The 27,340-nt window shown below is 38.0% G+C and overlaps 1 protein-coding gene across 3 annotated transcripts; it reads right to left on the bottom strand.

Moving 5' to 3' along the window:
- Positions 1-222: 222 nt before the first annotated feature.
- Positions 223-26,869, bottom strand: LOC127440457 (cadherin-10-like). Of its 3 annotated transcripts, XM_051697034.1 has the most exons (12): positions 26,674-26,866; positions 21,466-21,820; positions 14,490-14,784; positions 8,268-8,387; positions 7,276-7,443; positions 4,583-4,770; positions 4,249-4,502; positions 3,734-3,870; positions 3,474-3,595; positions 2,935-3,043; positions 2,489-2,740; positions 223-1,670 (listed from the first exon to the last, which is right to left on the bottom strand). In XM_051697034.1, exons 2-12 carry the CDS (start codon positions 21,679-21,681, stop codon positions 1,180-1,182), a joined length of 2,352 nt encoding a protein of 783 aa, XP_051552994.1. In that variant the 5' UTR covers positions 21,682-21,820; positions 26,674-26,866; the 3' UTR covers positions 223-1,179. The 3 variants fall into 3 exon arrangements, with proteins under 3 accessions (XP_051552994.1, XP_051552995.1, XP_051552996.1); XM_051697035.1 differs by lacking the exon at positions 21,466-21,820 and having other exon boundaries at positions 26,674-26,869; XM_051697036.1 differs by lacking the exons at positions 14,490-14,784; positions 21,466-21,820; positions 26,674-26,866 and adding an exon at positions 13,950-13,988.
- Positions 26,870-27,340: the final 471 nt, after the last annotated feature.

Raw genomic sequence — 27,340 nt, 5'->3', positions numbered from 1 at the left:
TTTGTGGAGCCAATGTAAGTTGAAAACACAATACAACTAGCCCTCAACACAACAGCCTCAATAGAAATTAAACATTTGCCAAAAAGTTTCTATTTACAAAAAGTGCTCTAGACAAAGCAGCACTAATTTGCACAGGGAAATGTTCAATTAATAGTGCTTTGTCACAGATCTCAAGGGTGCTATGGCTAAGATATAGTTCAGGGCAAAACAGTACAAGAATGGTCGAGGAGGCTTTTTTTATTATTAAAATATATACTTAAAAAAATGTGGATATAAAACACTTTGACTTAACAAAATTCATTCACACAAGCTCGGTGTGCTGCAACGTTCTTGTGATGCTTCTATTTGATCTCAGTGTAATCTGCAGTTTTGTAAATTAAGCAAACTTTACACAAGCTGATTAAGTTGAACTGAACTACAGTACATCTCATACAGATTTAAAAATAATGTTTCAACAATGGAGCAATACACCACATGTGTAGAGAGGCTTTGTATAGTTAGAAGACTTTATGTAATGAAACATTCCTCCACTCATATACACTCACATTCAAATGTAGCATATGTAACTGGAATCCCTTTATAAATAGTAGTGTTTTGCTTGATGTTGCAGGTCTCAGTATAAGTCCAAGACAACTGCCATATTGTCCAAGGCAACATAAAAAATAAATAATAAATACTGAGTGCAAACGTCAAATAGAATCTAACTACAGTATACATATTATTTCTTTTTTTTTCTTTTCTTTTTTTTTTTTTTTTTAATTTGTTTGTTTGTTTTCCCCCCACTTTTAAAATTTCACTTGTCGTGACAGCATGGAACCATGAAACACGGTGTTGTAACATATCACATGATCTGTAATGCAGTATGGTGGGATAAGACACAATCTATGAAGGATGAGGAACAGGGAAGAGTGGTTTACAATCTGTCTAAGATAAATCTAAGATAAAGGCAGTCTTGTCACTGTTCCTCTTTTTTTAATTTACAAAATCATCCACAAAGTCACCTCACCATGTCCACGACAAATCCATCATAAAAGTTTATTTCAGGATGTGTTGGTAGAAAAACAAAGAAAAAAAGACTTCATTTGAAGCATATCCTTTTCCCTTTCAAGTTATGCCTCACAGACCTGACTGAGATCCAAGCTTACATACAGAGAATATGAAGGGTCTTTGAATTGCAGCCTAGTTGGCAACTCCTGTATCCTTCCCAATGTACATGTCAGCAAGCTTTTTAAACTGTGGGCCCCAGTTAGAGAGGTAATCATATTCATGGTCTCCCTCAGTCACAGCAGACTCCAGTGAGCTCAGTGACTCAGCAATTGATCCGTTGCCCTCATAAGCATAAGTGGCGAGAGAGTCATAGGGAGGTGAGAAAGGGTCCATGTCATTTTCCTGCAGTCTGTTAATAATGAAGTCTCTGACATCTGTGCACTCTTTTATGGGTGAAGGTCTGTGATATGGAAACAACATTTCGGGGATGATGTCACGCCTTAACTTGTTGCTCTCAATCACCTCTGGGTGGCGCAATGTGCCGATGTCAAAGGCCTGGGTGTCCTCCTCGCCACCTCCTTCATCATTATAGCTCACCACGTTATCCCTCACGTCCTCTTTGGAGATTATCAGGGGCTCCTTCCTCCTTTGCTTCTTTAGAGCCGAGAACAGGACCACAATCACTAAAAAAGAGCGAGAAGATGGAAGAAGAAGCCTTTTTTGGTAAATTGATAAAGTGGGGATCAAAAGCCTGAGTAGACATAGGAAGTCTAGGATTTAAAATGTAATTTAAAACTGGGAATGAACAAAGCTTAAGGATAATAAATAAATAATAATAATAATAAAGAATAAAATAATAAGATAATAAAATCAATAAGAAATTCATAACATTCTAGGACACAATGACAATGACCATGTTAACTGCTTTGTACAACACAAGATGTGCTTCTCGATTTTTAAATCATGTTGGAATTACATAGATCCTAAGGTTTTGCAACATCGACGCCTCAAGTGCATGTTGCCATTCTGACAACAATTATGTTCCATGGACACAATTTTTTTTAAATAAAAATAAGACCGTGCTTTGTTTCTACTCTAAATGCAGCCATAAATTATAATCAATCAATTAATTTAAGCATTTGGTAATGTTTTATTAGTTACTTCTAGTCTTCAATATGACAATATGTCAACAATATGACACTCATAAAATGACTTGGCAGCATCGAATATTTCTTTATGATTTGGGTAGCACCAACTAACAAAAACCAAAGGAAAAGGGGATGTACAAAATACTAAGACATTGTAGAATTCATGTTTATAGTTCAATTCAAATCATCATTCAAACTGTTATGATTATAACATAATTTGTAAGGACAAAGAAGCTGAAAAATAGAAGCATTTTCACATTGAGCCCCATTGAGACATGGGTTATAGAAACAATTCTGGGGTATCATCAAGAAAATGGTTGCTGTGTTCAAGCATATAATGGGCTTAAACTTACTAAGTAGGATGAGGACGCAGAGTAGTATTGCCACAAGCGCCCCAGTGCTGAGGCCAGCAGAAAGCAGTAATGCATCAACGCTGCAGGAACGCATGTTGCCAGTGGCGTCACAGCTGCACACGCGAATGGTCAACGTGCTGGTACTGCTCTGGATGGGGTAGTCGCTGTCGGAGATAACCACTGGCAGATAGTAGACACTCATTTCACGCCTGTTAAATCCACTTCTTCTGGTCAAAATTCTGGCAGTGTTATCTTTAGGGGGGAAGGCGTTAAGAGAACACACAAACTGTGAGAGCTGCAGTTACTATCTCCTGCTGACTCAAACAACAGAAAATATAAATTTGTTTTTCCTAGTGCCAAAAAAAAAAAAAAAAAAAGAGCAAGATTAAGCACACGAATTTTACATAAGCTTCAAGATTTATATGTCAAAGGGAAGATTTATTCACCTTCATTATCAAAGATGGTGAAGTTTGTATTCAGGAAACTCAAACTGAATACAAATTTGTGACCCACAAGAGGTTCATCAGTGTCGATGGCACTGATTGTCTGTATAAGCTGGAAAGGTAGACATAGTTTTTCATGAAGAGTATTACAGTACCTACTGTGCTAAGCCATATAATTTTATATAAACTGCCATTCAAAGGCAAAATGCAGTAACTACACATTTTGTCAAAATTGTAATGACCAAATTCGGGTCTCTTAGACCAAATTACATTATTACACATATCTTTGATCTGCCCTGTGACAAACAGGCTTTCTAAGATTCAGAGAAAATAGAGAGAGACTATTTTATAATCCACATTTGGCTGGAGAAATAAAATGCTAATAAAAAAAACTTTAAAAATGTTTCTCAGTGTCAGTGTTGGCGGAGTTACTACGTTTTGGATTTCGGGCGGTAAAGATCATCTGTATTTTTTATGGACCAATAAAGAACCTTCATGGTCATGCAGTAAAAAACAAATGTATATAAAAATAAAATAAATACCTGCCCAGCTTTCACATTCTCACATACAAATGTCTCATAAAGCATTGCAAACTCTGGAGCATTGTCATTCACATCCAAAACCTTTATCAAGACAGGAACTCGGCTTCTTTGTTGAGGGTTATCTACAGGAATCATGTAAAGAATATTAGCTAGATAGGATATTCATTCTTATAAGGCTATAGCTATAGTGTAGCTGTATTTCTAAAAATAAGTGAGGTGTTACTGGGCAAAACTGTTTCTTTATAAATGTATTTACTTACTCATCTCACTGGCCAGGACTGAGATGTTGTGCCACTTTGACACCTCCCTGTCAAGAGACCTCAGAATTGTAATGGTTCCATTCTTGGGGTCGATGTGGTAAAGTCTCTCAGGGTCTGTGTGCTGATCTATGGCAAATCTATGGGCAAGTGTGAGAAGAAATAATAAAAAATAATAAGTACTGTCATTAAATTCGACAAAAATAGAACACTCAGATATTATATTTACATGATATGATAGACCATTACAATTCAGAATTGGGAATTCGCTAAGACTGAATTGCATCTGCTTATACTGCCGTTTATTTGCAATGTCTACTTTGTTTTAGCACCCAATACACTAAAGGAATTATACAAATCATAAAAGGGTGCAAACATTCAGCGCATTTAGGAACTGGTTCAAATGAATTGCAGGTGGTCAGTGAATAAGACGCAGAAATGCCATGCACATTAGTTTCACAACTGTTTAGTGAATTCACCACAGGACTGTTGAACTATTGAATAATTCAAATCCTTACTGGATTGGGTAATCTGTGGCATCGGGGTCCCAGGCTGTAATAGTTCCAATTGCTGCTCCTTTCGGTGTGTCCTCATTGACCTCAAAGACATACTGAGGTCTACTGAAGACAGGCTGCTCGTCCACATCTTTGGCTGTGACCTTGACAATGGCTGTGTCTAAGAATGGGCCCAGATGAAAGAAGTTGGGGTCCTGGTGTGTGTTAGTCACCTCCACTTTCACAGTGTACACTCGCTTGCTTTCATAGTCCAGTTTCTGGATGAAGATCAAGGAAAATTGTTGTATTTGCACAATGTTATCTGTGAAGCATAATAAATGTCAATACATTGATTTACCTTTCTAACAACAATAACACACTCTTGTGTAATGTCATCTGTAATTATATCGAGGTATTCTTTGCCATCTCCATCCACAATTCTGTATTTCATTTCAGCATTTTCACCCTCGTCACCATCATAGGCTTTGATTCGACCCACTGTTGATCCAATTTCTGCTGACTCATATGTGCTGAGGTGGTAAGAACCTGTAAAAGGAAAGAGATTGAGTTAATTTCAAGTATATCACATTTTTTGCCTTTATAGACCCCATGAAGTTGATTGATGAGCACAGTTTTCTTTTCTATTTTGGTGTATTCCTGTTGAAACAGGAGTTTTGGGCAAGACATGTCAAAGGGCTCGTCATTTGTTTTAAATAACCAATAGGCTTTAGTTACATCACAGCCATAAACCATTATTTGCTCATTAATGGGGAGGGACATTCTGATTCTTAAGAGCATTTGGTTGGACACAAATTTATGTAGTGCAACACGAGTGATCAATATTTTTGGTCCGTTTTCCCAGAAGAGAAATTCTGTCAATTTTGAATGCGTATAATTTGAGTATATCTGTTGTCTGATCTCATGAAAATTACGTAACTGTGGTGACATTTCTGCAAAATTACATTACTTGGTTTATTACACATATGGAGGCATTTCCAGGGATAAATGTCCACTGTGTGGCGCTAAAGGCGAGTTAAAAGTTCTCCCAAAATAGATACAATTTTGGTAACACTTTACAATAAGGTTCCATTCATTAACATTATATAATGCATTAGGTATCATGAACAAACAATGAACAATACATATATTTTTTTTACAGCATGTATTAGTCTTTGTTAATGTTAGTTAATAAAAATACAATTGTTTATTGTTAGTTCATAGTACATTAACAAATGTTAACTAAGGGGGTATTTGCATTTGGTCACTTCATGCATTATTGCTGATCGGATTGCTATCCGGAAAAGACCAAGTGTAAATGCATCATGGATGTTCAAGCCACATATGCAAATTTTACTCCGCCCAAACAGCGCTACATCAGCACAGGGAAAATGTGAAATATAACAGCTGTTACCTAGTATTTGCATATGGCTTGCATCACACAATACATACATTTAAAAAATGGATGCACGTAGTAGGAGAGACAGAAAAAAAAGTTATTTAAAAAAATGTATTCCTTTATTTTTGTTTTTAATTTGATGCAGATTGCTGACAAAACTGTAAGTAAACACTGAGCACAGCTGACGCACATGGACACATCTTACCTACAAGGAGCCCCTGGGGGAAATATACACAGCATACACAGATACCCTTGCGTGTGGAATAGTCAATTGGAATCAAATAATATATCACATCTTTTATATTTGCTACCCAGAATTAGCATAATCACCAAAGTGAACTGTTTTATTTGCATACAGCGTGTAAACTGAAGATCGGATTTATCGTTTGACGGAGACACATTGATGTGGCCAAGTATAAATGGAATGTGTTTATTCAATCGGATATGAATCCAATCAGTAAAAGCATTAAAAAAAAAAAAAAAAAAAAAAAAAAAAAGTGTAAATATGGCTTAATACAACTTTTGATTTAAAAAATGTATTTGTGTGTGTTGAAATTAACATTAACCAAGATTAATAAATGCTTTAAAAGTACTGTTCATTGTTAGTTCATGTTAACTAATGTTGTTTAGTCTACTAATGCTAACAAATGGAACCTTATTGTAAAGTGTTACTAAAAATGTTAACATTAATGCTGTATCAAGTTTTAAATTGACAAAACCTACCTTCCTACCCTAAACCTTAAACCTAAACCTAACCAATAGTGTCATAAAAAGCACTGTATATGTGACATGAAAATCTCTGAAGCAACCATGTCAGTTTGTGTTGCTTATGATACTTATGTTGAATTGCCACATCAGTACTCGTACCCTGGTCATTTTCATTGCAAGTGCAATGCTCTATCAGCAGAGCTACTTTGCAATTGGATTATGCCTGAACAAGATTGTAAATGTAGCAGGTTATGTAAATATTGTATATTATTAGGTGTATATTGTATATTGTGTTGTGTAACAAGATGTGTAAACTGTGTTATGTTTAAATCAGATGTTTATTGTAATTGTAATACTGCTATGTTGCTTTGAACTGCACCCAAGGCTTTCACCCACTGTTGCACTTGTGTATATGGTTGAGTGACAATAAAGGGATTTAATTTGATTTGAGATAGCATTGTGTGAGGAACAGGGTAAAAAGCATGTGCTTATAACCTGATTATCAGCAATTTTTGGTGCACTCAGTAATTTTTTCCCCATAAAACAAGTTTTACTCCTAAAGAAATTAATTGTAATTTTGAAAAAATATGTATAAAATCATGACCACTCACATGAGATGAGGACTCTAGTCATCTAATAAAAGCTGTTTCATTTTACATGGGGCAGGGACACCCTCATGGGGGCTGCCATTTTAGAATCACATGACCAGCTAAATACTACTCGCTTAATCTCAGTAACCGTCTTGTTGTTGGACACTTTCACTCTTGGATTAAATAAATCATGGCTGATTGTGAATAGTGCACTATTGATTTTGAATGATGTGGCATCCACACCACTAGGTGTCACTGTAAGTCCAAAAAGTTACTGAGTGCACCTTTAAATCCTAATACTAAGGACTTGATGGCTTTCAAAAGCACTTTTAAAAGCACTAATTATTGATATCGTACTGTAAGCAAAACGTGGCGGGCTGTCATTGACATCTGTAAGGGTGATGTTGACCATGGTGGTTCCAGACAGACCACCCATCTGTCCTGCCATATCTTTAGCTTGTATAACCACCTGGTACTCCTTCCGCACTTCCCGGTCCATGTTGGACAGGGCTATTCTGACAATTCCTACACAGGAAAACACTGGTCAACATCACGCATAATGAACATGCATATTTTGATGCAAAATTCATAAAGCACAGAAAGCAATTCATTTCAAGCATTGTCGAAAGCATTTAATGTCATATTTACATTTACACTACAGATCCATTATCATATATATTCATTCAAATAAATTATTGTTCCATTTATTCCAAAAATAAGCAAATCTTCTGTGTAATTTAAAGCTGTACATACTGCGCAGTATGTATTAATTGATCTACTTATTTTGCACAATCCAGTGCACATATTATACTATATGTAACATATTTTATCTCATGTAAAATATTGCATATATTTTTGTTACCATTTTTACTATTTATTTATTTATTTATTTATTTTTCTTATGTTAAATTTTTTTTATTTATTTTATTTCTTTAAAAAAAACATGTTTTCTGTCCCTGTGTTTTGGTTTTAAGATTAATCTTGCTGTAAAATATTTGAATCCATAACATAAATGTTGCTACATTTATCACACTAAGCTTACATTCTTAGCAAAAACATTCAAGGCATATCACTGTTAGTCTTAATAATATTACATAACCTTAGTATAATAATTTGTTCCATATCCATGTTTTGTTAATTGTCTAGTATCAAACCACAGTGTGAGAAAATAATCTAGCTATAAGTTAACCAGACAGCAGTGTGTGATCTTTATGCTTAAGACATTCCTCATAAAAAGTCACAGCCATGCTGGTCATGCCTGTCTTACCTTGTCAGAATAGCCTCAGGCATATATTGTACAAGTATGTCAGGAGATAATTTGTTTTCAACCATATGTTTGGAGGACTCACCTGTCTCAGGCTCCACAGAGAAATATGGTTGCCCTTGCAGGATGCTGTAGACAAGTTTAGCACTGTTACCATAGGTGGCATCATCTGCATCAGTGGCATTGACTTCTATCACAAAAGTACCTGGCCACAGGACAGAAAAATCACAAATGAGATCACTTTAATAATGTAATTGTTTCTTCCAGACAGGAATGAGATTTAAAGGAGAGAAAAGCAAATGGAGGCGTTTGCTTGAAATCTCCTGCTTTATAGATTTCTATGCTGAGAAAGACCCTAATCCATGATGAGTTTCTTAACAAGCAACAATATAAAAAAATGAAATGTGCTCAGATTTGCCATGATACCAAAGCCAACCAACAGAAGTGAGATATTTTAACAAGACTTTTAACATTTTCATTCAAATGCTTGCTAAACCAAACTATTGTGGCATAGCTATATTCATTTTATAGCTCTATCTACTCTTAATGTCATCTTAAAAATTTTATAATTTGAGTCAACGCTCATTCCTCAATATTCAGAATAAAGAGATACACAACTGAGATATACAATATAACAAACATAACAAATGAGAACTATTAAGCCTCCTGAACTATTAAAGAGCAAACCCTGAGCAAAAAATGTAATAAAACATCCTTTGTGTAGTAGTGGAGAAGATATAGTTACTTTAGTAATGTTTTTTTTTTTTTTTTTTTTTTTTTTTTTTTTTTTTGTGGGTTGGAGTGATTTTCATTATTCATTATTTTCTGCAATATATACAATATTGTGGCAATTACATTTCTCAGATGTGAAGACTGTGCAAGAGGTACAGTCTTGAAAATAAAACAAATAGTTTTGTTGTTGTTTTGTTTTCAGAAGTGCATTATCTGCATGCATTATGGTTCAAAGGCATAGAACCTTGTATAGTGCCTCGAACCTTGATTTACCACCATTTCAAACACAGATGAAATTACAATATGTGTCTCACCAGTGAGATGAGTGCCTCATAATATGGTGGATTGAGGGTAATAATTTCATAAATAAGATGTACATTCTCATATATTAGATTTCAGATGAGCATGAGAGCTCATATCAGAGAAGGAAGAGCATCATTAGATTTGCTTTGGGGAGATGATACCAAACAGACTGCCTTAGTGCTGGAGGACTGACTTGATTAGAAATGGGATAACCAGAGGTTATTATGATATTACTGAGACACAGCATGAACCTCTTGAATATTCATGCACTGTGAATATGTATGGCGAAGTGTCATCGATAGAATAGAGCCACTGATTGTGTGAGACAGTGGTGATAGATGATGTGGGAATGGGAATTAGATGTAAATAGAAAATGTGATTAGCAAATAGAATCTCTTCCATCAGGCTCTATTCAGGGCTCACAAGAGGCAGTTCCTCATGGGCATTTGTATAGTATATGTGTTTACATATACACTGATCAGCCACAACATTAAAACCACCTGCCTAATATTGTGTAGGTCCCCCTTGTGCCGCCAAAACAGTGCTATTCCGCATCTCAGAATAGCATTCTGAGATGATATTCTTCTCACCACAATTGTACAGAGCGGTTATCTGAGTTACTGTAGACTTTGTCAATTTGAACCAGTCTGGCCATTCTCTGTTGACCTCTCTCATCAACAAGACATTTCCGTCCACAGAACTGCCGCTCACTGGATGTTTTTTTGTTTTTGGCACCATTTGGAGTAAATTCTAGAGACTGTTGTGTGCGAAAATTCCAGGAGATCAGCAGTAACAGAAATACTCAAACCAGCCCGTCTGGCACCAACAATCATCCATGCGATTATCTAATCAGCTAATCGTGTGGCAGCAGTGCATAAAATCATGCATATACGGGTCAGGAGCTTCAGTTAATGTTCACATCAACCATCAGAATGGGGAAAAAATTTGATCTTTGTGATTTGGACTGTGGCATGATTGTTGGTGCCAGATAGGCTGGTGTGAGTATTTCTGTAACTGCTGATCTCCTGGAATTTTCATGCACAACAGTCTCTAGAATTTAATCTGAATGGTGCCAAAAATAAAAAAAAACATCCAGTGAGTGGCAGTTCTGTGAACAAAAACTTGTTGATGAGAGAGGTCAGCAGAGAATGGCCAGACTGATTCGAACTGACAAAGTCTACGGTAACTCAAATAACCGCACTGTACAATTGTGGTGAGAAGAATATAATCTCAGAATGCTATTCTGAGATGCGGGTTTGCACTGTTTGGGCAGCACGAGGGGGACCTACACAATATTAGGCAGGTGGTTTTAATGTTGCAGCTGATCGGTGTATTTGCATATGACTGCCTACCTATGTTATTAAAATACTGGATGTGGGCCTGTTCCGAGAAAACTGCAACGTATTGGTAATATAGTTGTTTTCATCTATTAATAAAACTGGGGTGCTAGTTTTATTTGTTATTCTTAACATTTTTTGTTGCAACAAATACAAGCAACAAATAACATAAGCCAGGCTCTCTCTGAAGAAAAAGTCAATACACATTTGAAAAATTATCTGATTCTCTGTGGTCTAGGCCTCCTGACAGCCTCAGTTTCTCCTGTCTGACCAACAGGATCTTTTAAACCTGCACTTGTGGCACAAAATACATGTGCAAAATGCATTTCTGTCACAGTCTGGCCTGACTGTGCCTCCCCTGACTGTCTGTCTGTCTTGTCTGAGTGATTGCCTGTGATTGGTTTTGTCTCTCACTTGTGTCTTGCAGGTGCCACGTTGAGTTTGCCAGCTCCAGTTGCCTTGGCAATGATCATTACTCCAATCAGCTGATCATCCGCAGCACCTGTTCTCCCAATCATCCCTCCGTAAATCAGCTCCCTTCATGTTCAGTCCTGTGTTGAATTGTTTTGTTTGTTTGTGAGTCTGTCGGTTTGAATATAGCATCTTCGGTCAGCTCTAGTATAATACTAGTACTGTTTTGAGTTCACATTTTCCTCCAATGAGAGAGAGTTTTTGTTTATATTTTATCTTTTGTTTAATAAAGCAAAATTTTGCCTCCATCTCTGCAACTGGGCACTTATTCTCGAAAAAACTGTGACAGAACAATTCAGCCACAGATGGACCCAGCAGAGATGGATTTTTTATTTTTTTATTTTTTTTTTTTTTTAAGAAACCTGGTTCTCCTGCTCACCAGCGTGCAGATCATGTGAGAAAGCTTCGTGGGGTATGGCAGGAAGACATGTCTGTGTGGGGGTATGCCTTAGAGTTGTTGGCATTATCCTTGGGTCTGGGATACAATCAGGTCTGCCTTATTGAGCATTTTAGGGCAACTCTGACTGAGCCCGTCAAATCTTTTGTGCCAGATTGGGGTGAGGGTGGGAGTCTTCTCGAGATGATCAGGCTGGCCATGAAATGGGATGAGTTCATCACAGTCTGTGCCTCGGAAGACTTCCAGTCTTCATCCCAGCCTGAGGACAGGAACATCCCCCACACAGAAGTGGACGCCTCGGCCACTGCTTCCGCACCTCAGAAGAGAAGGAGCCCGCCGGTGACCGCCAGGAGGCGGATGAGCCCGCCGGTGACCGCCAGGAGGCAGAGGCCGTTCCCGCTGCAGTGCTTCTGACCGTCTGGAAGAGGAGGAGAAGGGCCCCTGATCCCCAGTCACTGCCAGCGGTCACTGCCATGGAGGCCCTGCCGATGCCAGCGTCCCTGCCACAGAGGCCGTTCCCCTGCCGCTGCCTGCGTCCTCAGCCGTGGAGGCCGTTCCCCTGCCGCTGCCTGCGTCCTCGGCCATGGAGGCCGCTCCCCTGCCGCTGCCTGCGTCCCCGGCCATGGAGGCCATTCTGCTGCCAGAGTCCCCGGCCATGGAGGCATTTCCCCTGCTGTTGCCTGCACTCCCGGCCACAGAGGCCACCACCCAGTCTGACCCTTCGTCAGCGGCCTCTGTGCAATCTGAATTTCATCCAGCAGTCATCATTTCATCTATCCAGTCCCCTGTGGCCACCGCTCCATCTGTCCAGTCCCCGGCGGCTGCTATTCAACACACCCTTTGCCCAGTGCCCACTTCTAAATTCACACCGCCCCTGGAGCTTCCTCCCTGGCTGTCGTACCCCACGCTAGGGGCCGCCACCCTTCTTGGCTCCTGTCCAGCAGCCGCAACTGGCCTCACCCACTACCCAGCGACTGCTGCCACTGAACCTGACCCCTACCCAGTGTCCACCATCGTGTCTGATCCTGTCCAGCTCCCAGCAGTCGCCACCCATTCTGACCTTATCCTTGTCCCCTGCCTGTCTGACCCTTCGCCAGTGGCCACCACTCTGCCTATCCAGGCCACTCTGGCCACTGCCCAGCCTGTACAGATTCTGTTCCTGTACCCTATGGCCTTTCAATCCATCCCATTCCCTACAGAAGACACCGGTCTCATACTTTCCACAGCTTACGCCATTGTCCATCCGGCCACTACCACGCTTCTCTCTGCCCTCATCCTCTCCCAGATTCCTGCTCGCCCCACCACTGACCTGGGTCTCAGGCTTGGAACTGTCCTGTCCTTCCTCTACCCCTTCTCCTATTCTGTGAAACATCCTATTGTACCAGTCCCTGCTCCTCTGTCTGTCTACACTACACTCAAAGCACTCCCTAGTCCCTGTTGGTTCCCTGGGCTCGTTCCCTCGTCTGCCTGGTCTGTTCCTAGCCCCCCACCGGATCTGTCCTGGCTCCCTGACCATCTGCCCTGTCGGTCTTGGTTCTCTGGCTGCACATTGGATCTGTCCTGGTTCCCTGTCCCTTTCCTGAGGCCACCTCCTAGGCCGCCGGACCCCGCCCCTAACTTAGAGCCACCCTTATGGTTCCCCCCACCCTTCCCTCCCCATGGATGGTTCCTTCTGTGCCTCCACCTAGCCCTACTCTGTGTGTCTGGTCTTGTCTCCTGTTTTATGTTCCCCTTTTGGGATGCCAGGTGGTGTCCCTTTGAGGGGGGGTTAGTGTCAGGATCCTGTCACTTTTGTCAGTCATGTTTATTGTGGTGACAGGATCCTGATACTCATGTTCTGTATCTGTGTTGAGCGCATGGCTCAGTGTTATTCTCCTGGTCTTGTGCTCCATCTGTCTTTGTTTTTGGCTCTGTGTGGGTACACAGCTTCAGGTTTGGTTCCTTTGCCATGCACTCTTCTGTCTGTTTTGTGTTTCATGTTTGGAGCACGGTGTCTGGATCCTGACTCTCCTGTGTAGTTTAGTTTAGGTTCTGGTGTTGGGATCCGGACACTTATGCTCCATTTCATGTCTGTCTTCCTTCCTTCCCTCCCTCCCTGGTCAATCCTTCTTGTGTTGGTGTATCTGTTGTGGATGCCAGAAGGTGTCCATCAATACTAATACTAATTCTGTTTCTGAGTTCACCTTTTCCTCTGAGTTTTTGTTTTGTATTCTGTCTTTATTAAATAAAAGCTAATTTTTGCCTCCATTTCTGCAACTGGGTCCTTCTCTGAAACAACTGTGACACATTTCCTTTTGTAAAAACAAAAATGGAATTGTTTGGTTACTCTGACATCCAGGCAAAAAAGCAAAACATGAAAATCCAGTATCATAGTTTAACTAAATCAGGGGGTTTCAAACCATTCAGACATGGGGACTCCCCACCCAGACTCTCTACCAAACCAGGGATTGAAAACATAAACTAACATTATGTAATGCTTTAAGGGATAGTTATCCAAAGAATGAACATTTAGTCATAATTTACTCACCCTCATGTTATTATTCCAAATCCATGCATGAATTTCTTCTGCAGAACACAGGGAGATATTAGGCAGAATGGACTGCCAGCCTCAGGCACTTTTCAATTTCTATACAATGAAAGCGTAAGGTGACAAACGCTAGCGTTCTGCCTAACATTTTGTTTTGTGGGGGTCAGTAAATGACATAATTTTCAGTTTTGGCTGAACTAACCATTTGAGAGAGTGTTAATTCATGGTAATACAAATAGTTAGAAATGTCATGACAATTTAAAACAAAATTATAGGTATCATATTACATTTTATGTCCCCTGCAGTATCTTCAAGGAAACCCAGGGTTCTCTCCATAACAGTCCATACTCCCCCCCCCCCCCCCAAAAAAAAAACTATAAAAAAAAAAAAACGATATCACTGAGACGGTCTTGACCTTCAAAGCACTGCAGTGACAGACATCTCACACCCCACTGCAGAATTCTAGCATGACAGTAAATGCACTTCAAAAAGCAAAAAAAAATAAAACAAATAAAATAAATAAAAAACTCATTCACTCACCAACATCTGACATTTCAGGTACACTGGCAGTGTAGACAGCCTTGGTAAATTTGGGCTCATTGTCATTGATGTCATGTATCTTGACAATGAATTCAGTGGCAGGCTCCAGAGGGAGGCCTGTGATCTTGTTGAAAGCCTGGGCCTGCAGTGTGTACGAGGACTTTTCCTCTCTGTCCAGTCTCTGAGTAGCATGTAAATCCCCAGACTTCTCATCGATACGAAAAACTGTGCCTGCTCCTTCCCCAGAGAGAACGTATCTGGCAGTGCCGTCCCCTCTGTCTTTGTCTGAGCGAAGCTGTTTGGACAGAAAGTAGACATTGGTTTAACCCCAGTTTGACAGTGTGTGGTAAAGCACAGATTGGACATCTGGCACATGGTGGGTATCATTCACTAATCAGTGTGTATAAGTTGTGGATTTATGTGCACAGAAAACAACTGCATTTTTATAAAAAAAAATATAAAAAACTTTCTCGGATCAATCACATCATATCACACACATAATTTCATTCGTTCATTTCATTAAATTATTAATCCAGAAATAAACAGAAATAAGACTTTCAGTGGCCTTAGAAACCTATGTGTTATGGTGAAATGTTAATATATTAATTTTGAAATATATATATATATATATATAATTCAAAATTAATATATAAACATTTCACCTTAACACATAGGTTTTTGAGGCCTCCGGAAGTCTTGTTGTTTACTGATTTTTGTGGTTTCAGTTTGTTCTAAATTTTATCCTAAATTTAGAGTAAATGAAGTATAAACTTCATTTCTGAAAATAAATAAATAAATAAATAATAAAATGTATAAATAAAAAAAATCCCGCAATCAGGTTTTACTTAAAAATGTTAATAAATTAGACCCAGTGCGTGGATATTTCAGGCTGATCACAATGTGGATTTGGCAACAGTACATCTAAAAATTTGCTTCTGAAATCGGTCTGTGCTTACCAAAATTCAAATCACTTCTCCGCCAGTGGCCAGGGGCGGGGTTACGATTTCTGAGGTACCAAGCAACCATTCAGCCGGGTCCCTATTTTAGCGTACAACTGGAGTAAATTATATAGAAGTGATTTTAAATAATCATTTTAAATTAATTTCTAACAGTCACTGTAGCCAAATACAATCAACATGTTTAATGAAATCAAAATCTACTTAAGGATTATTAATGCATGTTTTCCACAGATTTTCCACTAAATGGACACAAGGAAAAATGGTTTTTAATTTATAATATAATAAGTTTAATTTATGCACACCAATACAATAATATTTAATATTTCAGGATACACCTGCAGCACTTTGCCTTCAACAATGCAACAATGCACGTGAAACGCTCTGAGGAGCAAAGAACAATATGTCACTCTTCACCCTGAGTGTTTAAAAGAGACAGATAAAGATTCCCCCACCCCCGCCCCTCTAAATTTTGAACTGGGTAACGGCTGAAGTCTGGAAACAAAGGAGATTATGGTGATATTTGTCTATATTACTGTATTGCAAGGTATTTTAAATGAGTGAAGTTTTTTTGCTAAACTCAGCTTCGTCAGTAGGGGGCACCCTAAGCTTTACACTAGACTGGGCATCAGTAGCTGAAGCTGATATAGCATAAGTAGCATTCAGTACATGATGAGTGAATTTAAGTGTACACGCTACGGTGAGCGCTCCTGATCAAACCTGTATTGTTCATATTTCTTGCAGGTAAGCTGACGGTAATTAATACACTAGTAATGCACAACATTATTGTGTTTCTGTAGAGCTTTCTTTTGTACCAGAGACATTAAGAAATGTTGAATTTGACCGTGATTAAGAGTGTGTGAAGACCACCATGCACTCGCACCTGAAATGGCGGACGGCAATGTGAATAACTCCGGTAAAAGCTAGTAACTTTCAGTGTGAGCTAAAGTGAGAGAAATAAGTGCTTAGAAGCACATATGGTTGAGACGTAAATGTGGGAATAAATATGTGAGATGAATGACAGATGATGAACTGAGTAGATGTTTTAAGAACATGGATTCACCGTGTATAAAGCCGAGCAGGCTAAGCTTAGAAGCACACGTGTTAACAGGCCTATGATCACCCCGCTAACATGTTAATACCTCAGCTAGTGTCATTCCCTCAGCCATTAAATTTAAAAGAGCATTTCATGGTGTATTGTTAGCCAGAGATTGTTTCAGACTCCGTGTTAAAATGTTTTTATTTGATTTTTTTCTGTGAGAATAATATGGGAGAAACACAGTAACGGATGTTGGACTAAACAAGTTAGTGAGATAAAGTCAGTTCATAAGCATAATTCATAGAGAGTTTAAAACTGTGATTAAAACAAGGAACAAGGCAGTGATAAAAAGAGTAATAAGATAAGAATAACATATAATAATCGATGCTGGAGTAATGTGGATGTACTGAATGGTTATTTTCATGGTTATGCATATAGAGTTTATGCATTACTCACCTGTATTCATGTTAAAGGAATATAATGTGATACTTTACTGTTATTTGCCATAACTCTATGCCGTGAAAGAGTGAGTACTGAACATGTTTAGGTTTATTTTGTTAAAATGTTTATGGGTTTAGAGAAGGTGACCTGTGTCAAGAGTAATGTTCCCAGTGTCATGTATATGGGTAGACGTTTGCAGTAAAAAGGCGTACTATTGTTTTTAGTACTTGGTCAAGGAAAAACTGACGCTGATAGAGCGTAAGCAGCATTCAGTACGTGATGAGTGAGGTTAAGTGTACACGCTATGGAGAGCACTACTGATCTAACCTGTATTGTTCATATTTCTTGCAGAAATAAATGTGTTGCACCAAGTGTGGACGACACATCATTCTTAAAAGTGTAACATTTCCGACAAGTGTCTGGGTGATATGCTCACAGAGTGGCGCCAAATGTGAACTGTGTTTTTGGTTGTACATTTATTAACTCTACCCACTAAACCAAACCAAACCAAACCCCAACCCAAAACCTAACCATCAGTGAAGTAAAAATTTTAGTTTTAGAGCAAAAATGCAACCTCCGAATCATGCTCACTTTGTTTATGTGAATGCAAGTACTTCCTGGTTCCCATGGGACCAGAACCTGTGTCTCTGGGGATGCTCACTCAACAACGTTTAATGGGGGATGGCACCTGTCAGTAATTCAGCTGACTGGGGTTGATTTCAGTGGACATTAACTTTGGGAAGCAGTGTGTAGATTTCCTGTGTATACAAGTTGTGTATTGTCATCATACCTTTAATCAAATACTAGTTACATAAAGTTTAGTGAATATCTGCAGTAAAATGTTAATATGATATGCTGACATGTTTTATTCACTGGTGGTCTTTTAGCACGTGTACAATCTTGTTTTCAATTACGGTTAGTAACTTAAAAGAGGAGGCTCTTCAAGTGAAAGCTCTAGGGACAATAGAAACTCATAAAAACCACAGAGTCTTAAGTGTACAAGTCTTCAGAAAATATTCCATTAAATACGAATGAAGCTTTTTATCCATTTTCACCACTGTTGTCACTGTCTTGCCATTGGCATATCTAAAAATAAGAAATGTTCCCAGGCCTTTTAGAACATGACCGATTTCCAAATGCGAACTTTTCATTTTAAAGGTAATTGTAATAATTAGAATGATAATTATTATGCCCTCATTTTCCTCATCCTACCACTGTTTTATACAATTGACTGATGTGAGGGATCTCATCACTTTCCTCTAGGTTACAGTAAAATAGATTGCTGTTAGAGGCTAAACAATTAATACAATGAATTGTGTCAACACTATACTGACAACAATATATATTGTACATAAACTGCCTGTCAAAACTTTTGAAACACTTGACTGAAATGTTTCTCATGATCTTTTGATCTGAAGGCGTATGCTTAAAATGTTTTAAATTAGTTTTGTAAAAACAATATAATTGTGCCACCATATTAATTTATTTCATTATAAAACTAAAATGTAATTTAAAAAAAAAGTTTTTTGAAATTGATGACTTGATGACCAAATAATAAAGAAAAGCAGCCAATAAGTGCCCAACATAGATGGGAACTCCTTCAATACCGTTTAAAAAGCATCCCAGGGTGATACCTCAAGAAGTTGGTTGAGAAAATGTTTCAAAACATTTGACCGGTAGTGTATATGGGCCAATGAGAAATAGGAAACAATTGGGAAAGGAGGATCAGTATCGGTATATGACCTGAGCTACAGTATATTCAAACTCGTGTCGCCCACATGCACCAACATGCAACAGAACATGTTGGAGCATGTAGCCACCAGGCCACATCTCTGACTAAATATTACCTTTATAAAAATATCACAGCTTTGCTTACACATCCCATTGGTTAGTTTCATTCAGTTTCACTTAAATGAGTTTATTTGCCCTCAAGCTGTCCAACTGTCACCAAATGATGCTTAATTAAGTTAAGGACTATATGGGTTCAATCGGGCACAAATGAAAAAAAAAAAAAAAAAAAATCTAATGAACAGGTGTTTTATGAGTTCATGAGTGCAGATGCAGGACAACATCAGACCAGCAAGCCATGACCATTTAATGCATTTATCCTGGGCTATTTTTTAGAAAGAGTCAGTGGTCTGAATCCAGCAGCTGACCCCTCAAAAATATTCAGCAGGTCTGATGACAAAATTATGTAATGGCTTTGTGGCAGAAAAACATTACAAAGCTCCACTGCTTGATCAAAATGTCCAGTTGGAAAGCTGAGCAAAATGCTCAAGGAGTGATGGGTGTTCATGTGCGGATATGCTGTTTTTAGCTTTCTCTGAGTGGTACACTTGCATTATGAAGGTGAAGTACTGCAGGTGCACCCATTCACGCAATTGCAAACATTTGATGCCAGTTAAAGTTATTATACAAATCTAAAAACGTGACATAGTATCACAGAAATGTAGGAGGTGACAGCATTTCACCAGATTTATAATGAGGAAACATAGAAAAGTAGAGTTTGACACTGCAGTGCACTATCAATGTTTTGTCAAAATAAAAGCTGTAGGTGAAGGTGAAGTAAATACGACATACATTTTTTACTATTGTATAAAACAAATCCTCAAAATAAGAATAATTCATCATCATATTAAATTAATAAACTTGGCAGGACAACAATACATAATATTCATCTTTGTTCCAAAATATAAGTGAGTGAATTTGTAGTATTTGCACACCCTATTCATATACAAAAACATGTTTTATAAAAATATATGTAGGTAAAAATTGCTTTTTTTTTATTACTGTATTGGTGCATATAAATGATATATATTAAATTAAATACCATTCTTCCTTGTGTTCATTTAGTGGAAAAACTGTGGAAAACATGCATTCATTATTGTTAACTAGATTTGATTTTATTAAACATTTTTGAGTGTACTTGGCTACAGTGGATTTTAGAAATAATTAAAAAATTATAATTTAAAGTCACTTTTATGTTATTTCCCCCGGTTGTACACTGAAAGGGGACCCCCGGCTGGACTGTTGCTTGGGGCCTCGGAAATCGTAACCCAGCCCCCGGCCACACTGATATTCTGTACAACAGCACAATAACTATAAATAAGAAATTTAAATAGAGTAACTTCTATACAAAATATGGTCAGTTATTTTGTCTATTTTTGCTATTTTTCTGCTAATGAAAATAGTTCAAACAAAGCCAAAGCAGAATAAAATATTGCAAGTCACCAAGCAACGCACAGAGTGACATAAGAAAATAGAATAGCCCAAATAGATAAGGTGACCAAACGTCCTCTTTTTCCCGGACATGTCCTCTTTGTCAGACCTTAAAAAAGCGTCCGGCTGGGATTTCTAAATTCACGAAAATGACCGGGATTCGGCTTTAGTTGCATTATGATGTGCATCTGGTCTAATACTTCATTGTGTGTGCGCACGCATATTTGCATTGCTTTAATCCCTCTTTGTAAGTCCTGCCTTCTCGCACACCAATTGGTCAATTATAAAGGCTTGCAGCAACTATTGGCCAAATTTCTGCCTGTCAGTCTCTCCGCGAACACGCGAAGCGCTGTTGTGTTCAGCATCAAACAGTTGCTTTACAGTAGCAGCAAATGACAGCTGAGTGGAAACAATGCCCAAATGAAAGTGCAAATTTACAGAAGATTTGCACAAAAAATGTTCATGCTTTCGTCCAGGTCAAGATCTGTGGGAAGCAGAATGTATGACATGTAAAAAGCTGGCACTTATGCGTCAGTTGTTAATAAAGGTGCAAGTGATTTAGAAGCACACATTAGCTCTACGAATCATAAAGGGTCAGCAAAAGGTGAAAGATCATCAGGTAAATTAACGGACTACTTTTTGCAACCAGGTAAAATTGTTATTACATTGCTTCATTTTACATGGCCATTCAAAATAATAGTAATAGTAAATGAAGGTACAATCATGGTATCAAATATTTTATTTTAGTACATGGACATTCAAAAGTATGTTGGAATTTTTTATTTATTTATATATATTTGTTGTGCTAATAGAGTGTCTTTTTCACTGTATTAAAGTTTGCATTCATAGTAACACTGTTTTTAACCTTATTAGGTGTCCTAAAAAAAAAAAGGTGTCCTCTTTCTGGAAAACCAGAATATGGTCACCCTACAAATAGAGTGAGTGAAATAGCCCATAATTGTTGATTCCTGTCAGGTCTCTGGTGAGCCACTTTGTCCTGAAGCAGAAAAAACTAAATCCTGGAACAAAATATTCTGTCTCCACACTACTCTTTCTGACTCTTATTCTCTGTCTCTCCACCTCACCATTCTCTGTGAATATTCATGCCACAGCAACTGATTAATTTATATTTGCACTACTTTATTTTCTTTGATGATGGCATCATATTTCAAAGTGCCTGCCACATAGTGCTGTGTTCAAATCCAGTGGCAAACCCTATACAGCTCAGGAAATTTGCATTTGCATATGTAACATCTTCTCTGAGGACTGTTTTGTAATACAAGGAAGCTAATTTTGGGTCCATGTTTTCACAGTGTCTCACCTTGCCAACATACTGATAATTACTTCCTGTGTATTCCTCTGACAGAAAGAATTGCCTCCACATCCAGTCCCGTTTGGATCTGTGCAGCACCATTTTATCTCCCTCCATCAAATGGTTCCAGGTGTGAAGTAGATTCCCATCAGTCCTCTCTAGCAATATGACTGGAGAGCTCAGGTGGGGAAAGATGAGTGGAAGCAGCCAGAGCAAGTGATTCATTATCGTTGTAGCCAATCGATCGTCAACACAACCGCAACTCCTTATGAATAAGCTAACAAGGGGGGCAGTGTTGAATTGAAAATGATGGAGGTGGCAAGCCCTGACATTGTAGAACTGGCTTTGATCCTCCTTTGATTCCCTATAAAAAATAATCGAAGCAAAAATGTTACAGTGTGTTGGAGGTCACTGTAGTGCTTGTCAAGATGCAACACCCACTTCATACACTGTAATCCCTTTGTTGTTAACTCAGTCTATCCCACAGGGCCCTCATGTAGTATTCTATTAAGTGAAGATCAAAAATGTATCCTCATATAATGTCTTGCATATAACATGCCAATGCAGTTAACAGAAGTGCCAACATCAGTAAACATGGGCAAGATGGCATTCTAAGTAACTTTCAGGGCAGAGTAAGGGTCCTCAACATCATTATCGACAACATTTCACATCTCATGCAGAATATTTTCTGGAGTCAACAAAAACAACGATTTAACACTAAAAACAAAGTCTGCAAGTAAATTAAGTCTTGTGACAACCCTCATTCTAGAATTGATTCTTGTTCCAATGTCGTCATCTTATTCCCTTGTCTTCATAATATGTTCCACATACAAATTGATTTCCAGTGAGAGAGTACCATGGTATGTGTGTTGTAACTACATCTGTGCACAGAGAAATCAGCATACACAGCGTGATCAATAGCAGACCTTGTTTATATGTCACAGGATGACTAGGGTTGGATTCAAATGCTGGTCACTCTAAGTAAAAGCTCATGCTTGCTGCCTCAAATAGTGATTGCTGCTGGCAGAGTGGCCTGCCGCTGTGTTTATTCTCAAGCTTTCAGGCTGAGTGTTTAAGCATGACAGCCGATGTGCGATACATTCAATTAAATGGGACTAAGTGAAACATTATTCACCTCCTTTTCACCTTTTAGAGAGGAATTTTCACAAGCAATTCCTTAAATGCCCCTAAATCTTCTTCTGCCTGTCTGGAGAGATGTTTAACCCCGCTATTAAATTCCTGACCCACTGCAAGCAAACGCACCATTATTTTACATGGCCAGTGGGCTGCAGTGAGTGTGTTTAGCTGTCAGGAATGTGGAATGGGATGTTACGTACATACAATAACCCATTTCATTGCTGATCCCTAACATTTCAGTGCATTCATGGCATTCCAACTGCCTCTGTCTTTGTAGAAGACAGATAGACACAATTCCTTCTGATTAACCAATTTTCAGTATTTACAGTAAATTGCTGTTTCCAAATGCCTCTTTTCAACACAGAGTAGGAATAATTTTCACTTGAATACCTTCCAGTTCAAAATTTTTGTAGGATGCTTGAAATTACAAGCTGTATTTTTCATTCAGTATGACAACAAGGCCTATACGGCTGTTTGTAAATATTCCTTTGACTGTTTAATATTGTTTAATAATGTGCTGTGTACTTCCTTGTTAATTCCCCTTTTAGCCCCGGGCTGGCATAAAACCCTTTCTGTTTTGGAACATGTAATCCGCTTTGATTATTATTGTGATTAAATGCTGCAGTTATATTTTAAACTCTTTCCATGAGCCTTATTAGAATATTAGTCCTAGATGCACTGGCTGCATAATAAGCAGCCCTTGAGAGGATATAGGGATAAGTGGACAGTGATTTGGCCGAGGAGAGCGAGATGGGCATTAGATACACTCACGGGACATGCCGTATATGACCTGTCAATTGGAGAATTACCATTAATGACTGCAACTCAATACTGGAGTCCAAGTCAAATACGCTAAGTCATTGTATCCATGCCATTATGGTGTTGAATCTGGGCTCCCTAATGACAGATACATCTTTTTTTTATTATATATTTATAATCCTGAAGGTATATGCATGTTTATATGCAAATGTAATCAACATTTTTAATGTCCATGACTTTTCTAAAACTGCATATATTTCAGCTGAGCGTTGCCTTTCAGTGAATTAGTGAGCAACAAGCCAAGGATGCAACAGTTACCACTTGGTGGAGCCCAAGTCCTTTTTTTTCTCTTCTCTAGATTACTCTCCCCATCACTCCATCCCTCATGCTGGATGGCTCTCACAGCTGGCCTCTCCCTTGCAATATTAATGCACTGTCTTCTTTGTTTTGAAACTTTGGTACAGATCAGATATGCACCATGTTGATTGCCTGCCTGGAGGACTGGCTTTGATTCTGCCAGGTTCACAGACTCAAGGCAATCATTTACACCCTGCGTTATTAGACAGAACACTTTCTCTGATTCTGTGTGGCTGTGAGGATCTAATGAATTCAAAAGTGAGTTGCAGCAAGAGCTGATGGGGGTCTCGTCTGATTAAAAAAAAAATGTGTTGTCAGAGAAGTGCAACAAGGAATGGAGGGTGGGACAGGGTGCTTACACAGTTGCGGATACTGGAAATGCTTGACTTACAACTCTGAATGTTGACGTTTTTCTGAGTCTAGAATTCCTTATTTGAAGGCAACTTTTGTTCTCCAATCCTTGAACTCTAAAAGGGATAGTTCACCAAAATTAAAATACAGTTAATCACTTCATGGAACAAAAAGGAGATGCTATGCAGAATTCACTTTCACTGCATCTTTTTCCCATACATGTTTAGGAAACTATCTGTTTAAAATGTTTTGTTTTTTTAAAAGGTATTTCCCTCAGGTCAGGGCAAGAATATTATCACCTCCCTCAGAAGAAATAAAATTATTGTATCGTTTGCCTCATTATGTGGCCCACCTCTTTGGCACAAATAAATTTATATATATATATATATATATATATATATATATATATATATATATATATATATATATATAAAAGAGAGAGAGAGAGAGAGAGAGAGAGAGAGAGAGAGAGAGAGAGAGAGAGAGAGAGAGAGAGAGAGAGAGAGAGAGAGAGAGAGATCTGCCCTTAGTGGAAGCATGTGGGGCTTTATCTCATTATTCTTCTCTGTGTTGAAAGGCAATTATACATGTGACACTGGCTCAGAGGAAGTGTGCGGTTTAACTTGTGTAACAGTCATGCCATTATGTGTTCATGTCACATGTATAAATCACAGTCTGCATATAATTGCTTGAGAGGAACTCTTTGGTCAGAAGCACATGGAGCAAAACAAAAAAAACTTAAATCATCCGATGGGACTGCAAAACATCTAAATAAGTCTTTGATACCAATTAACTGACAATAAAGGTTTACATAGAAAATGTCTAAAGACATTTATAAGGTAATATTAAGTATAGGCTATACAGAGACAATAAAGAAAAATTATTGGCAACTAAGCTCACATTGATTTGTCTACGGTCCTGAATTTGAGTTCCACGTTTGCACTCAGTCACAAGGGGTACAAGCAGTTGTAAAGCTTGAAAATGCTCTTGGCTATCCTTCACTACAAGAACACTTTCCAACATTAGAGAGCTGCTTATGCAGGTTTAGTGTTACAGCTTTGTCAACAAACTCCAAAATCTGTACCACTTCAGTTAAAATCTTGGGTTAAGGATCCCAAACAGACACAGTGCCTCATGAAAGCAATTCCCATTCCTTAGCTCTGATTTGTTTAATGTCAAGGATCAAACACACAGATCTCTAGACATGTGTACACACCTTTTTGAAAAAAGCTTGCGTGCAATTAAACAGATAGGGAGAGGGAGGATGTACTGTAAGAAACTTAAACTGCAATCATGACTCCGGTGGGTGGTAAACTTAAACAAGAAATGGACTACGTTGAAGATTTGAAGATTGTCATGTTTAATAACCTCTTGTAATTGATACAACAAACTACCTTGATGCACAACTATATTTATACAGTATAAAAATCCATATACTGTATATACACTACTGGTCAAAAATTTTGAAACACTTACTCATTCTTTATTATATATATATTATTTATTTTTTTACATTTTAGAATAATAGTAAAGTTATAAAAACTATGGAATAACATAAGTGGAACTATGGGAATTATGTTGTGACTAAACAAAATCCAAAATAAATCAAAACTGTGTTATATTTTAGCATCTTTAAAGTACTCACCCTTTGCCTAGAATGTACTCTTGACATTTTCTCAACCAACTTCTTGAGGTATCACGCTAGGATGCTTTTTAAACAGTATTGAAGGAGTTCCCATCTATATGCTGGGCACTTATTGGCTGCTTTTCTTTATTATTTGGTCCAAGTCATCAATTTCAAAAACTTTTTCTTTTTTTTTTATTTATTTATTTTTTTTTTTTATAAAATTTTTGATTTATTATGAAATAAATTAATATGGTGGCACAATTATATTTTTGTCTACAAAACTAATTTCAAACATTTAAGCATACGCCTTCAGATCAAAAGATTTTTAAGATCATGAGAAACATTTCGGTCAAGTGTTTCAAAACTTTTGACCAGTAGTGTATGTATGTGTATATATATATATATATATATATATATATATATAATAGATAGATAGATAGATAGATAGATATACTGTATATCCAGGTACAGTATAGAGCATAAATCAATGAGCTGGTTTTGTGGAATATTATATAATATAAGTCTATGTGTTATGACAGAGGGGAAATCCATTACATTAAAAATCCAATCCAGGTTATTACAAAATGTTTTCCCTTTCAAAAACAAGCAGTCCAAAGTATTTCAGTTTACATTTTAGTTTCGACCATTGTTAATTCCATAATAATTATAACACAACAATTATTAAACTAGCATTTTGTCTAAGATTATATCAGTTAGAAAGAGTGTGGCAATATGACAGAAGGCAGAAGCCATAAAAATATATTACATTACAAATCCAGTCCAGGCTATTTCCATGACAAAATGTCATTGCATTCAAATGCAGCATTCCAAAGTATTTCAGTTTAGATTTTGTGATTTTGAGCATTGCAGCAATGATGACACAAAAATTATAACTAGTAAAACAATTGTGAGTTCTTTTAATGCTGTTTAAGATATCAAAAATGTAGCTCTCTTTACATGAACTGTAAAATGCATAAGGTTCTTACCTTAAGAAAACAGCCTCCTGAGCACTTCAGAGAACATGTCATCATCATGGAAATACGACGCTGGCTTCTGTGCTTGCCTCTTGGCTGCGCTCAGATTCCAAGACTGACTACAGTTGTGTGTGAGACTCCAGCTGCCTCTCTCTATCTCTTTCTCTTTCTCTTTCTCGCTCACTCTATCACTCACTCCCTCACACAAAAAAACTCTATCCTTTTTCTCTTGCTCTGCTGGACAAGGATGCAGTTTGCAGAGGGGAGCAGGCTCTGATTGGTTGCCATTCATAAGATTGTGATTGGGGAGGGAGGGGAGAGAGAGAGAGAGAGAGAGAGAGAGATGTTGGATGCAGACCAGGGCACTGAAATGAGGACAGTGGGTTTAATACAGCAGGCATGATGACTTTCAAGAATTAAATCTTGAAGTGAAATATTGCTAAAAGCCAGCAACCCCAGGAGTATCTGTGACATGCCTAACACTGCAAATCCTAAATCAGTGTGACCACAGTATGTTGTTGAAAGGACAATTGTTTTCATTGCACATACTGTATAAGCGCAAATATAACTGTCAGATTTGTCTGCAGGGCACATTACTCAGATCGCTCAGTGGATTTTGCAGCCTTTTTCAACAAAAGGAGTTCAAGAACTGCAAGTGGCTGAATAGGACACAGAGAGG

The sequence above is a fragment of the Myxocyprinus asiaticus genome, chromosome 5 (genome assembly GCF_019703515.2).
Source record: "Myxocyprinus asiaticus isolate MX2 ecotype Aquarium Trade chromosome 5, UBuf_Myxa_2, whole genome shotgun sequence".
NCBI classification, from domain to species: Eukaryota; Metazoa; Chordata; class Actinopteri; order Cypriniformes; family Catostomidae; genus Myxocyprinus; species Myxocyprinus asiaticus.
The sequence above is the reverse complement of the archived record's forward strand: the minus strand, read 5'-3'. Positions and strand labels throughout refer to the sequence as shown.

What these genes read in the sequence shown, in the direction of transcription:
- LOC127440457 (XM_051697034.1), bottom strand. Translation starts at nt 21,681, where the DNA reads ATGAATCACTTGCTCTGGCTGCTTCCACTCATCTTTCCCCACCTGAGC. An exon ending in ACCTGAAATGTCAGATGTTG is followed by an intron (nt 8,388 to 14,489) that starts GTGAGTGAATGA and finishes TCCTGTGGCCAG; the next exon opens with GTACTTTTGTGATAGAAGTC. An exon ending in CTCTGTGGAGCCTGAGACAG is followed by an intron (nt 7,444 to 8,267) that starts GTGAGTCCTCCA and finishes TTTCCTGTGTAG; the next exon opens with GAATTGTCAGAATAGCCCTG.